The 14071-nt window shown below is 39.0% G+C and overlaps 4 protein-coding genes across 4 annotated transcripts; 2 read left to right on the top strand and 2 right to left on the bottom strand.

Moving 5' to 3' along the window:
* Positions 1 to 84: 84 nt before the first annotated feature.
* Positions 85 to 1707, bottom strand: JH06_0425 (dolichyl-diphosphooligosaccharide-protein glycosyltransferase 48kd subunit; the record flags this gene model as incomplete). Its single annotated transcript, XM_014673956.1, has 9 exons — positions 85 to 163; positions 194 to 354; positions 383 to 478; positions 509 to 620; positions 650 to 785; positions 816 to 963; positions 994 to 1146; positions 1171 to 1493; positions 1527 to 1707. 9 exons carry the CDS (start codon positions 1705 to 1707, stop codon positions 85 to 87), a joined length of 1389 nt encoding a protein of 462 aa, XP_014529442.1.
* A 1735-nt stretch (positions 1708 to 3442) lies between these two features.
* JH06_0424 (hypothetical protein) lies at positions 3443 to 5094 on the top strand (the record flags this gene model as incomplete). The annotated part of the gene is given in 7 exon segments (XM_014673955.1): positions 3443 to 3827; positions 3862 to 4106; positions 4118 to 4448; positions 4524 to 4609; positions 4641 to 4877; positions 4896 to 5036; positions 5065 to 5094. The coding sequence occupies 7 exon segments, from the start codon at positions 3443 to 3445 to the stop codon at positions 5092 to 5094; spliced, it is 1455 nt and encodes a 484-aa protein (XP_014529441.1).
* Positions 5095 to 7302: 2208 nt separating this feature from the next.
* On the top strand, positions 7303 to 12498 carry JH06_0423 (DNA topoisomerase 2; the record flags this gene model as incomplete). The annotated part of the gene is given in 20 exon segments (XM_014673954.1): positions 7303 to 7648; positions 7668 to 7805; positions 7836 to 7949; positions 7993 to 8387; positions 8418 to 8498; positions 8531 to 8669; positions 8710 to 9063; positions 9094 to 9191; positions 9224 to 9471; positions 9523 to 9643; positions 9672 to 9893; positions 9924 to 10223; positions 10254 to 10409; positions 10438 to 10640; positions 10671 to 10867; positions 10899 to 11079; positions 11112 to 11509; positions 11540 to 11873; positions 11904 to 12366; positions 12397 to 12498. The coding sequence occupies 20 exon segments, from the start codon at positions 7303 to 7305 to the stop codon at positions 12496 to 12498; spliced, it is 4590 nt and encodes a 1529-aa protein (XP_014529440.1).
* Positions 12479 to 13777, bottom strand: JH06_0422 (hypothetical protein; the record flags this gene model as incomplete). Its single annotated transcript, XM_014673953.1, has 1 exon — positions 12479 to 13777. The coding sequence occupies one exon, from the start codon at positions 13775 to 13777 to the stop codon at positions 12479 to 12481; it is 1299 nt and encodes a 432-aa protein (XP_014529439.1).
* Between the last annotated feature and the right edge of the window lie 294 nt (positions 13778 to 14071).

The raw sequence follows: 14071 nt of genomic DNA, 5'->3' as shown, positions 1-14071 counted from the left end.
TGATTCTAAGAATCATTAAAATGCAACAATCACGGGAATCCATCATCTTGGAATTGGCTCATCATAACAAACAAAGGAACATTCTTAATCCTGCTTCTGCTTTTCTCCACTGAAGAGGAACACAAAAACATAGGCAACGAAAGCAAGCATCGTTATCATCGCTCTATCATTCATTTCTTGGAATAACACCTACGCAACATAATATGGATATGCAGCTAGAATGAATCGTGGGAATTCATTATGCTTGAAAGGACGAATTGACACTTGAGTATTTTCATTGATCAAAGAGACTCCTTGTCGCTGATAAAACAGTCGGAATTTGTAAATTCCATAAACATCTGGTACTTTGATAATCTACATCAAATTCATATCTCGTTCATACAGTAAAGTAGTCAACATCTTCCTGATCAGCTACAAATGTTAAGTTCTTTCGAACATATGGATCTAACATCACAAACTCAATTTGAAGGTCATCAGCCTACTTGTCATATATACCTCAAATATCAACATGATACTTCACCCACTCATTTCCATTCCACTCCTCTACCATTACAGAATAGTACAACTCATCCTTAATTCGATACACAATGTTTCTTCCAGCCACTTCTGGCTCACCATAACTATTGTTCATCCTATTTTCAGCTCTTACTGTGAAGTAGGAAGATTTGGCTTCTTCACATCCTGTACGATGATCTCATGTTCCTTCTCGATTGTATCGTCAGCACGATTGTACTTGAAGTGTTGGATGTTGCTCACACGAAGGTAACCCGAGAACTTAAAACTCCCTGATAATCAGTCACATACTCCTTCCTTACAGAGTGAAAGACTGTTTCCAAACACTTGATTATCATGGCTTTGCAGATAGAATTCATTACTGAACATGGCTAGTGAACCTGAGATTACAATCCGATTGTTGCTTCGTGTCTGAACAGCAGCCACTAATACCACTGACGATGCATGACGCTAAGAATAAGACAAAGGAGATGATGATACCTGAGCTACTCCTGAGGGTGAGAGAGCTGTGGTCGCAACATCACCTGCCAGAGCTCGAATGGCAAGGACATTGTTTTCATCTACTCGCATACCCATACCACGATAGAGAATTGAACCAGTGTAAGAAGCCAAATCACCCACCAAATGAACGTTCTATGAATGAACCACCACTCTAACCCTGACTTTGGGATAATTCGATGAAGCGAAGAGAGTAGGATCTGTTTTCGATGTGAAATAGTCTACAACTGTGCTTCCGTCTGCATCAATTTCAACACCACTGTAGCCTGCTAGATCTCGTACAAAATCCGAGGGAGTGTCAGCAAAAGCCAAGAAAATGCTTCCCTGGAAATCCAGGAAACTTCTAAACTCCTTCTTCTTCAATGAATCGTATTTCTTCGAAGACGAAAGCATAACAACGATATTGTCATAGTTATACTCGCCATACTTTGAGATCTCAAAAGAATCAGTCACACTCACATAGGTGAGATCACAACCATTGCCTATTAATTAGCCTCTCTCATAGCAACGATTACGGACGAGATTAGCGAAGAAAAGGGAGTGGCTGGTCTTATAGTCCATCTTCTCCAGGATCACCAAGGTTTTCTTTCCAGGAACAGCTTCGTTCAGAGAAAAAGCTATTGCAGCGAGAATCGCGATTAAAACCACCTTCATCTTATAGATAATGAGTTGTTCTCGTTGCTGTGAAACAAACATTAGATAATCAGTTACAACAGCACAGTGCCACACTCTTTGCAATGACCATCAGCTGTATAGTCACAAGATCCACCTATAGCTCATCTTACCTCCCCAAATCCACATGTAGGGCATACTGTTTTTCGCATTGAATTACGGATTCCATGACGATATCCCGTTTTCCGAAATTGAACCTCGATATCTTCATCGCCTAATTTGGTCTCTCTATACTTCGATAATGAATCCAATGCTCCTGTTGACTGTGATACATGATACAAGGAAGAGGTCGTTCGACTCCGTGGGAATGAACGCGAATCAAATCGAGTTGGAAGTAACGTACATCGCTCTTGATCACTATTCATTAATTAGTAATCATAGATCAATACAAATCTTTAGATAAGGAATGTCTATGCATCACATGATATCCACATTCTTACTCTCGGTATTGCATAACAACAATACCGCCAATAATACCAAGTAAGACTAACACAATTAAAACAATACAAATGCGCAATATAACATCAGACATGTGCATATCATCTTGGTTCGAATAAGGTTTTAAAGGAATATTTGGAGTAATCATTCTCTCTACGATTATGGAATCCAAATAATCCCACCATTATGATTTCGAGGATTTAGTGTTTCACATTGAACATAGGAGGGTATGCGTGTATGTCCTGTTTTCTTCGAAATGTGAGGAGAAGGAATCTCTATTGAAACGCTCTGCCCTTCTACGATGTTCCCCCGTGAATGGTGCTTGACCTGCTGGCTGATCAATATTGACCCTATTTTGATAATTCCAAATAATCAAGTACCATCTTCAGCCATAATATGACAATAACTGATGCCAGCAAAATTTGTCATCAGGTCAAACGAGAAGAGAGAGTCCTTCTCTGGACTAGAATCAACAGATATTAGATAGTATTCCAGTTGTGTTACTGATGAGTCTTCATCTTCAATGTATTCATCTTCTTCCATCGATTCATTTGGGGATTCCACAGATGTTTCTGTTCGTCCATCTTGCTCCTCCACATAATCCTCGATTTTGGCTCGTGATGCTGAATCCGATTCCATTTGCGGTTGTTCTGTAACCCTTTCTTTAGAAATTTGATTCTTTATATCTTTTACAATTTCTTCAGGTATTAGTTCATCTTCTTCATTGAACTCTGTCTGGCTTTCAGATATCTTGTTGGATTCGTGCACAACAGGTATCTGGACACGATGTCGACGTTTTGATAAACGTTCATTCATATCTAAATTTGATTTCACACCGAGTTCTGCATATCAACACCAATTCAGAGTTGTACCATCGTGGAAATGGTTACCTTTTCTATCAACTTCTTTCAGCAAACGACCTGGTATGGTTTGATTCACAGACTCGCCACGTAAGGAATGGGAGACTGGAAGGAGGGTTCCTATAGGAAAACTCATTTCTGAGAACTGTCTATCTACATATCACTAGCAAAAATCTACTCTCACGTGTTAACGATGAAAAATGCAACAACGACAACAAGTTGGGATTCCATCGTTGCCTAGAGACATCCCCTTGAATGTAATAACTCAGATAGTGTTTAGAGCATAGTAACACAGTGAAGACAACTAGTAATCAAAACGGCTCCTACACTCTACTACCTATAACAAAAAGCGTTTTATCAACTAGCGAGCGCATCTTTATATGATAGTAATTGCATATGACCTACTGTTATTAACAAATACCCACGGTTTTTTCCACGATTCTGTAGAATCGTCAATCTTGATGAGTTCATTCAGAAAGTTCACTCCTGGTTCATCGCTTCGTGGTGACACAAGGAAAACGATTCTTCCTGGAACCAAATCGTGGTTGTATGGCCAATCACTTCTTTCTACGGGTTGCAGTGATTTGGATAATGCCTGTGGAGCTGGAATATCTCTAGGATCGTTGATGGTTCTTTCAGAGGAAGTTGGAATCAGGCAAGCTAACACCATTCAAAAGTTGTTTATTTCGCAAGGCATTCATTCCAAGCAACGGGTTTTGATTTTATCATCGGAATCGAAATCACAAGTGATGAATTTGCTTTCTAAACTGCCCACCCTTCGGAAAGCACCAACTGTTTCTAAAGATTCACAACCAAAACTAACAGCTTGGAACTATTCCAAGTATGGTAAAAGTAGGTGAAAACTGGTTATCTGTAATAGTAGACCAAGCTGAAGTCATCCCTTTCTGTCAATCCCTGGATCTTAGTGAATATGAAACAGATTCTTCTCTACTGTCCTCTATTTCCTATTCTATTGTTTCAGAGACAGATGAGAAGGCACTTCTTACTCGAGTTCTTACCTTAATATCTTCTTTCTGTTCTCTATGCAAAGAACAAGGTTCTGTGGGTAGAATCGTTTTAAATCTTTCTGATATACTTGCTGATGATGTATATGTGACTCCTTTAGTTAAGAATAGACTCGCTTACAGATTGCCCTGTTTTCTCGTATCAAAATCCTTCTTCACAATTCAAACACAGTTGCAGTAGCTACGATCCACCCCGAAATTAATGGTAAAACACTTCTGAAGTATGGTGATTGTGTAATCGCATTACAACCGTGGCGAGGAATCACGCCTCCTGATGAGTTCCGTGAGACTTCTGGTCTCCTTCAGGTGATCCGACTGCCTTCTCATCTTTCTCTTTATACACATAACAAGTCCATATTCATCTATGGCATCAAGCGATCCATGCACTCATTACACCTGTCAGAACTGCGTATTCCTCCACTAGGATGTTCAGGGTATTCTGGTGTGGATGATCTTTTCTAAGTGCTTCTTGTTTGTTTATCAGATTCCTCTTTCTTAGATACAATGTTACTGAAAGGTATGTTGACAAAGGATGAGTCGAAGATTATCAACGTTGAAATCGATGAAAAGGCAACGGTTGCTGATCTTCGTAATAGTGTGGCTGTATGGGATGATTCTACTTTGTTGACTCTAGGACATGAACAAGTGTCATCGAAAGCGGGTCCAGTTGTTTAAAGGCGATACTGTTTTGGAGGATGCTATTTCTCTTCAATCCATTTCTCTTTTTGATGGAGAGTCGTTTTATTATGATGTAGACGTTATGAAGCAGCAGTATACTTTTGAATATAACAAACGACGAGTGAGAATTATTGCCAACGTTGATTCGATCATGAAGGATGTGAAGGATTTGGTTGTAATGGTAGGAAATGGGGTATGGTTCTTAGTATAGCGTTTTGCAAACCTTCGCAATGTTGATTTCCAATTCCGTTATGATGGAACGATTTTGAATTCGTCAACAATGTCACTGGAAGATTATAATCTCCCTCCCGCTGCTGTAATCCTAATTGAAGAAAAGAATCTCTCTCTCCCTGTGTGTCTCCCTACGGGGAATGATAAAGTATACAGCATTTCCAAATCCAAAACGGTGAGGGATCTAAAAGAGAGAATCGCTGTATTCTTGATGGACTTCTTTCATCTAGCTTTCACTTTTCGTCGCACCACAAAATTTATGTTTAATGAACAACGGGGAAACGCTTCCCGATGATGCATCTCTGGAGAGTTTTGAATCAGAAGAGTCGACATCGTTACTGTGTTCAATCCAAGTCTTTTTAAAACGCTCCAATAACATTTAGATTCCGATCGAGCTTCCATCAAATCAACAAACCACTGTCTTTTGGGATATTAGTTCTCAATTGAATGCAACTGTACAATTTCTTATTGACTCTCTTCGTCATGTTAATTTTATGCCGATGTATGAACATTAGAATCATGAAATCGATCTAAAAGCTACAGAAACCATTTCAATCCATAATCGCGGGGAATTCCTTCTTCCCACTACGCGTCTGTTAACCGTTTTGAAATCGAAAGACACCAAACTCTCTGCCGTGAAAGAAAATCCTTACTCGAATCTCCAAGTATTTATCCAACACAAGAAAGAGCGCAGATTGCTTCGATTAACATCGGATGTCTCGATTGCCGAATTAAAGGAGAAATGTCTCGTAGAAACATTCTATGTTATTAATCATAGTCATTATTTGGCTTAAATGCGTTGAAAACGATAATCTACTACAATGGATTTGAATTAGAAGATACCAAATCCTTTTCAGATTATCGAATCGAATCTTCCACTTTTCTATACATGATAACCGAAGAGGAAGCGAAAGTTGTGTAAGAATGGAATTCCATGTTCATGTTCAGGGATCCAGAGACATTATTTAGTCGCTTCAATACTCTTATCAATTCAGATTATTCACCACAGAATCGATCTGAATTGTGTTCCACCACGAAATGGATTTGTGATTGCTTAGCAAAGGAAAAACTTGCAATTGATATCTTTAATCCTCTTTATTCACCTATCTATCATTGGATTGCTGCTTGTAAGGATGTTTCGGTGATTCAAGAATTACTTCACCTTCTCGTTATTCTTCACGAAAGTCATTCTTATGCTATCTTATCACATCTAGAGACTGTTGTAACCATGAAACAGGGTGATTTCCCCAAGGTTCGAGATGGATTACAACTCATTTTCAGTGGTGTCACATTTATCGTTTCTCGTGGGGCATATCAATGTGTTTCATACGGAATTGATGTTCTCTACACTATCTTCCATCAGGGTACACACAGTGCTCGATTATCAGAAATAGACCCAAATTCTGTTATTTCTCTTCCATGGAGATCTACTCTCTTTTACCAACTGTATTCGATGTTATTTATCGTTGGAAACTGTGCTGCTGAGGTTTCCAATACACTCAAACAAATGATTGCCATCTTGGTACTGATGCAAAAATCAGACCAAACTCTGGAATTCAAGAATTCCCTCTCATCGGAACGACTCTTTCTCAACAAATATCCAGAGCTGAAGCGTGATTTCGAACCGATCGCAATGGGTGTTCTGACTACAGGTAGGGTTCGAGGGTATTTCTGACTTAGTGAGTGATTTTCTTTCTATTTCCTATCTTTTCTCACATTATTATGATTCTCCACAATTCGTCAAGATTTTGGTCGACCGAAACGCCGTTCTCGCCTTTGTTAAGGATCGTAATTCTGTTCAAAATATATGATTGATAGGTTCATCTCGTCTGAAATATGCTTCGAAATTAGTCGAACCAATTATTCGCTGTATTAATGTCTTTTTTGATCAGACTGAAATCGTGAGTTATTTTGTCACAATTCTTTGCATCATAGTAATCGATGCCAGTATGAACGCATACAAAATTTGATCCTTAGATGAAGAAGTGATCAATGTTATAAGTACTAAGGGATTACTGGACATCATTGTCAGTGTAGGAAGGCGTTTCACAGATGATTATGTGAGAGAATGCTTCCTAATCGTGTTGTCGAGTATTGTGCGTATGTGTTTTGCATTTCAGTGTCATTTAGATCCATCCACTTACACTCTTCTGCTGGAGAATGTTGATGTGATTCTCCTCTCACTTACCACTTGCAAACCGTTTGTACCACAGTCCACTTCCTATGCTTCACTTCCTTCCTCAACAGCTGTACTGAGGGTCTTCAATACTGTGTTAGGGATTGATGAGAAACCAAAAGAACCACGCTTACGGGTATTGGAACTCTGTTCAGTGTTAGCTGAGCATGGTACTGATTTGGAATGACTCATGAACATAGCCATTGGAACCATGCTACGATGTGGAGCCATCCAACAGATTGATCAGGCTGTTCAACATCTGATTAACATGACAGTTGATCAGACCATTGACGGAAATCGAGCTGATTTCTGTCGATATGTTAATCGATTCTATAATGCCATGATCTCGAGTGTTATGAAGAATGATCAGTACCTGAGGTTTGACGATGAGTTGGATCCTTCAGCCATTCAATTCCTTCTCTTTTTTGTCCGGAATGATGGTATTCCAGAAATCAAGGAGAGTATTGAGGATTACCGAAAATGGCTTGATTTCTTCCTAGCGATCACAGAGAAGATTTACACACCATCTGAAGACGAAGAGATAGATTGTAAGAATGGTGTGTTGATGTCATCTAGTATCACAACGTGCTTGTTATCTCTTCGAAACTGGGTTTGTTGAGATGTTAGCAAAGTGTTTGGAGAAAGCTCTCTTAGAAAACGAAAAAGAACAGATCGATCACATGTCATCAATCTTGGTCCGACTTATGGAGATTTGTTGTTTTAAGATGAATGAATGATAATTAGTTAAGGATCATATGGACCAATTAGCATCAGCAGTTCTGAATCATCTTCTTCCTTTGTTATCAAATCCTTCCATAAGTGCATATATGAATATGATGATGGATCTGATATCTCGAAGTATAACTAACAGTTTGTCAATAGTGAAGATGTTGACAACTAGATTCGTTCTACATTGATTTTATCGAGAATAATGGAATGGACTCTCTTTTTACCTTTGTTCAACAGTTAGAACAGAATGGACTTAAATTTGATGTTATTGTGATTCGTTTCATGGATGCCTTTAGTTTGGTTGAATCATCCCATTCTTTACTAAAGGCTATTAGTTTCGGTTATTCCACGATTGCTAATAGCATCTACTTTGAAAACAAGATTATTCAGATTTCCAGGCAAATTGTGGAACTTGAGGACTTTGAAATTGATCCAGAGAATATGGATGTAAATATAGCTGTTCAGTGTTTATCGGAACTCAAGAAGTCAACAACATTGGCAAGTGAAGATAAGATTATTATAGGTGAAGCATTGCAAAGAATTCGAGGAAGGAGCTGCTTTTGTGTTGTATTGTAACTTAAGTTGTTTCTTATAAAGACAATGTTGGCAGCTAAGGTTTGCCGCAGAGTTGCCAATCGTTCTCTTTTTCGACGGTCCTTCTGTCTTGCTGGGTTGCGAGTAGGAATTGTTGTGGATAGTGGACTGAATAGGTTGTTTCTTGCGCTTCTCCTTCCATTTTCTATAGCAATCTCCGTTCCTTTTCCACAGAGAATGAAGTTATTCTAAAGCAAATTGGAGAGAACTATCAGAAACTGACACAACGGGAACATATTTTGAAACGGCCGGATAGTTATAGTGAGAAATCGAGTTAAGGTCATGTAATCTCTAGTTGGGTCGATTACGACAACAACTCAGCATATGTGGGTTTACAATGATGCAAGTCAATCTATGGTTCATCGAGATGTGAAATATGTAAGAATGGAGAAGAATGATGACTTGCAGAATCCTGGTTTACTGAAGATCTTTGATGAAATCCTTGTAAATGCTGTAGATAACAAACAGCGCAGCCCTGAAATGACGACAATCAAAGTGACAGTCGATAAGGAAGCCGGGTTGATCACTGTGTATAATGATGGAAATGGAATTCCTGTTGTGATGCACCCTGAGTTCGACATGTATGTACCATCACTGATCTTTGGTCAACTCTTATCTGGAACAAATTTCGATGATACTACCAAGAAAGGTAAGTAAGCTATTGATTCCTGAATTTGAGTTACTGGAGGACGGAATGGGTATGGAGCAAAACTCACTAATATCTACAGTACTGAATTCCGTGTTGAGACAGTATCGAATGGAAAGCGATTTGTCCAAGTAATTGAAACGATGTGTACATGATGGAATAGACATTCCATAATCACATGGAAATCGAGGATAAACCACGTGTTACCAAAGCCTCAAAAAGCAAAGAGTATACAGAAATCCAATTTAAGCCTGATTTATCGTTATTTGGATATTCATCTCTTGATGATGACATGATCAGCATTATGCATCGTCGTGTGATCGATGTTGCTGGTATTATTAATGAAGGCGTACGTGTATACTGGAATGGAGAGAGAGTAAATGTGAAAGGATTTGAAGATTACGTTGAATTGTTCATTGTAGGAAGAAACAACGAGATATCATTATAGAAAACGATGGACAGTGAGGTTGAAGCGAAAGAAGGAGCTGATAATCGCATTCTGGGAGAATTGGTATTTTCGACAAATCCCCGTTGGCAATATGCTGTGGTCCCAACACGTACTGAAGGTATTTTCCCAGTTACTGTATTTAAATCAGATGACTATTCTGTAGATGAGTTTTGTAAATGGAATCTGTACCTCACGAGGTGGAAAACACCTGACATATCTCACGGATCAACTGGTTTCACACCTTCAACCACTCTTAGAAAAACGTTTGAAGCGACCTGTGAAACCATTGCTGATTCGCCAGCATCTGAGTGTATTCTGCAACTGTTTGATCGAGAATCCTACGTTTGACACGCAAACGAAAGATTTCCTGACTACTTCGGTCAAAGTCACATTGCCATGTTCTTCTTACGTGTAGGAATTCGGAAGCACACCACACCTTTCGGATTCATTCCTCCAGAAAATCATGAGATCAGGTCTCCCTGAGCTGGTTGCTGCTTCAATGAAGATCAAGGACGAAGAATCCTTACGAAAAGGCAGTGGTGTGAAGGCTTCTCGAATTCTCGGGATCCCAAAGCTGGATGATGCTAATAATGCAGGCACACGTCGCTCTAATGAAACGACATTGATTGTAACTGAAGGAGACTCAGCCAAAGCTCTGGCAGTAGGTGGACTAGGAACAGTGGGTCGTGATAATTATGGTGTGTTTCCCTTGAAGGTTGGAATGAAGCGAATGCCTCAGCATTAGGGGAAAGTATTGAATGTGAAAGATGTGAGTGAAAAAGCCAGTCTAGAAAATGAGGAAATCCAGAATTTGGTCCGAATTTTAGGTTTGAAATATGGTAAAGAATATGAGACAACGGATTCTCTTCGTTATGGGCACTTGTTAACGATGACTGATCAAGTGAGATAGAGTGTTGATTGTGAGATAGGACTATGATGGATCGCATATCAAAGGACTAATTCTCAATCTGTTCGCTACTTATTGGCCATCGCTTCTTCGATTAGGATATGTGTCTCAATTCATCACACCAATTGTCAGAGCTACACGAGGCTCTGAGAGTCATTCATTCTATACGTATACACAGTTCCATAATTGGATTCAGACACAGGATCAGAAACAATGGCATATCAAGTAAACTATTCCCGCGGGAATTCATGATAGATATTATAAGGGTTTGGGTACTTCAACAGCAAAGGAAGGCAAAGAGTATTTCAGTGAGTTGGATTCCCATGTGATTCCATTTCTACCCATGTCACAACCAGAAGAGGACTTGATTGATATGTGTTTTCGACGCAAGCGATGTGAGGAACGGAAAGAATGGATGAATGAATGGACTGAAGATCGAGTTGTCGATTATTGTGGGGTTTTGTGGAATTCCATAATTCGTAGCAAATTCATATCTTTCGATAACAGATTTTGTGAACAAGGAGTTGATTCAGTTTAGTCGTCAGGACTGCATTCGAAGCATTCCCTCAATTGTTGATGGATTGAAACCATCACAGAGAAAGGTGTTATATGGATGCTTACAACGGAAACTGGACAAGGAAATCAAAGTGATTCAGTTATCAGGGTAAAGGATGGGGCATGAATTGATATTATTAGGTATATTAGTGAGACTGTGTTATACCACCATGGAGAACAATCATTGAATCAAACGATTGTGAGTATGGCACAGGACTATGTTGGAAGCAATAACTTAAATCTGCTCCAACCAAATGGTCAGTTTGGTACACGATTACTAGGAGGCAAAGATAGTGCTTCTCCTCGGTATATTTACACTTGTTTAGCACCAATTACACACACCATCATGAAGAATGAAGATGAATCATTGTTGCAAGCGCAATATGAGGAGGGTATTCGGATTGAACCTGTTTGTTTCTTGCCTGTTGTACCAATGGTACTAATCAATGGAGCAACAGGAATTGGAACTGGTTGGAGTACCACCATACCAAATCATAATCCTATTGAAATTGTTGATCGAATGATCATGAAATTAAAAGGTGTGAAATGATTGGTTGATTGATTTCAAGGTGAAACTCCTTCAACTCCTTTACATCCTTGGTATAGAGGTTTCACTGGAACATTGAGTCAACAGGGTTCATCATATCAAATTCGAGGGCGTGCATTCTGGAAGAATGATCATACTGTTGTGATTAGTGAGTTGCCCATAGGCAAATGGACTCAAGACTATAAGAATTGGCTCTGTGAAATGATTCAGGAAGGGAAACTTGTATCTAGTTTCAAAGAGAATCATACAGACACAGAAGTTTCCTTTACTGTGAACGTGAAAGAAGAGGCTGGAAAGGAGTTAAGAAATGATCTTGAGAAAACAATGAAAGAATTCAAATTAGTATCCACAGTGAGGTAGAGAATTGAATGATGAATCATTTGAAGCACAACTAATTATTTCTTATTTAATTCTGAAGGACACATTCAGCACTATGAGAGTGCTGAAGCTATTTTGGATAGTTTCATTGAGTATCGATTACCATTCTATCAAAAACGACGTGAAGTATTATTAGAGCAGATGAATGACAAGTTAACCTTCTTGCAGAATAAGTCTCGATTTTTGGAATCGATTATTTCAGGTTCCCTGAACTTGCGCAATCGACCTCTTAAGGAGATTGAAGAAGAGATTGAACATAGTGGAATGATACGGCTTGCCCACTCTAAGAGTGATTCACCGAGTTACGATTACCTAATGTCTATTCCATTAAGTGGACTTACAAAAGAGAAATGTGATGAGTTGAAGAAAGAGATCAGTACTATAACTACCAGGATGACAGAGCTGAAGAACAAGACTTCAAAGGATCTGTGGATGGAAGATCTGATGGAGTTCCGAACGGAGTTCTTGAAGGTGATATTGGATGTTTAGTATGAAAGATAGGATGAAACAAAACGTTTGGCCAGTTTAGTGGTTCGGAAGCAGAGAGTGGATGATCAAAAGGTCTTTGGAATTGAAGATTATTTCAAGTCTCAAGTGGTTTAGAGTGTTTGTTACAAACAGAGAAAGTAAAGAAAGATTCAACTTGAAATAAACGCAGAGCTTCTTGATAAGAAGCAGGGATCGAACGGTTGACACTAATCTCACGCAATAGTTGCTTCCACTCATTGGTATTGTGATTTCGCACTTGTTCATTCTCTTTCTTTCGTTTCAAAAACATTTCTGTGAGATTGGTTGAATGCAACTTTCTCACCAAATCATCCCAGCTATCAAACTGAACAGTCGCTGGTGAATAAAAACTAGCAAACCGTAACCAATACAATCGAGCCAAATTCGAGGGATTTTCTGGATCATAGAGATGACGAGAATTAGGATGACGAGGAGGAGGAACGAAATAACGGCCACAATAAACTTCATCTGAATTGCGAGAATCAGTTAGAATGTGGAGAGAAAGGAGGAATTGAGGCGAAGGGACAAACAAAGGAACACACGAAGCAAAGATATCATTAAGATAATAAGAGAGTACTGCATATGGAAATACAATAATAGCCTTGAATTTGGGTAGATCTTCCCATTTCCATGACCGACCTAGTTTTGTGAGAACAGTTGTAAATGAGCAGGAATATCCATTTCGAATACAAGCATTGGTTAGATTCGTGAGAAATGGAACATCAACAGATTTGAATGGACCCACCAAAACCTCCTCAAATGATGGATTAAACGTGGTTGGGCTTGAATATGCGAATAAGGAGGATGATTGAATTACCGGAACTGTTCTTCCTGTGTAATAGTTGATGTATTCAGCATCATAAACACTGGCAGCTCTGACAATAACATTGGAAACATTAGAAAACATCCAATACATCAGGTTATGAACAGAACGAGGTGAACAGCGCTGAAGAAGAAAACGATGGGCTGGAACAAATACAACAGTTTTATTGAATGGAATGAAGAGTTGACACTGACCAGGATAAAACATACAAATCACAGCATCCACTTGACGAAAGAGAGGATGATGAGATGTATGATTGAAAATGTATTTAAGATCAGCTTCACTCTGTGCATTGATCGGAGTTCGACGGCTTACTATCAGTTTCTTAGGATAGACCAATTGGGGTGATTGTGAGGAATGGTTGAATCTTTTCAATATAGGGAATGGAGAATGATAGTAGGAGGGTAAGGGACCACTAATAGAAGACAGCATCAACGATTGGTTGAAATGGAGTAGACTGGAAGCCAGATCCACCTTTGTCCCTGTATGAATATCAGGCGAATAGAAAAACAAGGATTGAGTGATTGGAGTGGAATCCACTTCTTTGTCCATAGGAAGTGCATGAAACCATTCTTGACTTTCATAGTTCTGGAAATATCTACAAATTACCTCTTTAACTCAGAAACCACTTCGATTCTGGAGAAGATGCAGAAATCGTAGTAAATTTGTGTGTTGATACTCTATGAATGCTCGGATTCAAGAATAATGAGGATTGTCTCCAATCAACAAGAGCATCCAGAAGCATAAGTCCCAACAATCTAAATCACACCAAAGAATGAACAAAATACAAAAGGATCACATTCTGCATTCCAGTCACCCTCTTCCAGATTTGGAATGAACTTATTC

This window comes from Blastocystis sp. subtype 4 (genome assembly GCF_000743755.1).
Source record: "Blastocystis sp. subtype 4 strain WR1 chromosome Unknown seqid_0022, whole genome shotgun sequence".
Lineage (NCBI taxonomy): Eukaryota > Bigyra > Opalinata > Blastocystidae > Blastocystis > Blastocystis sp. subtype 4.
Note: the sequence above shows the minus strand (reverse complement) of the source record. Positions and strands in the feature narration are given on the sequence as shown.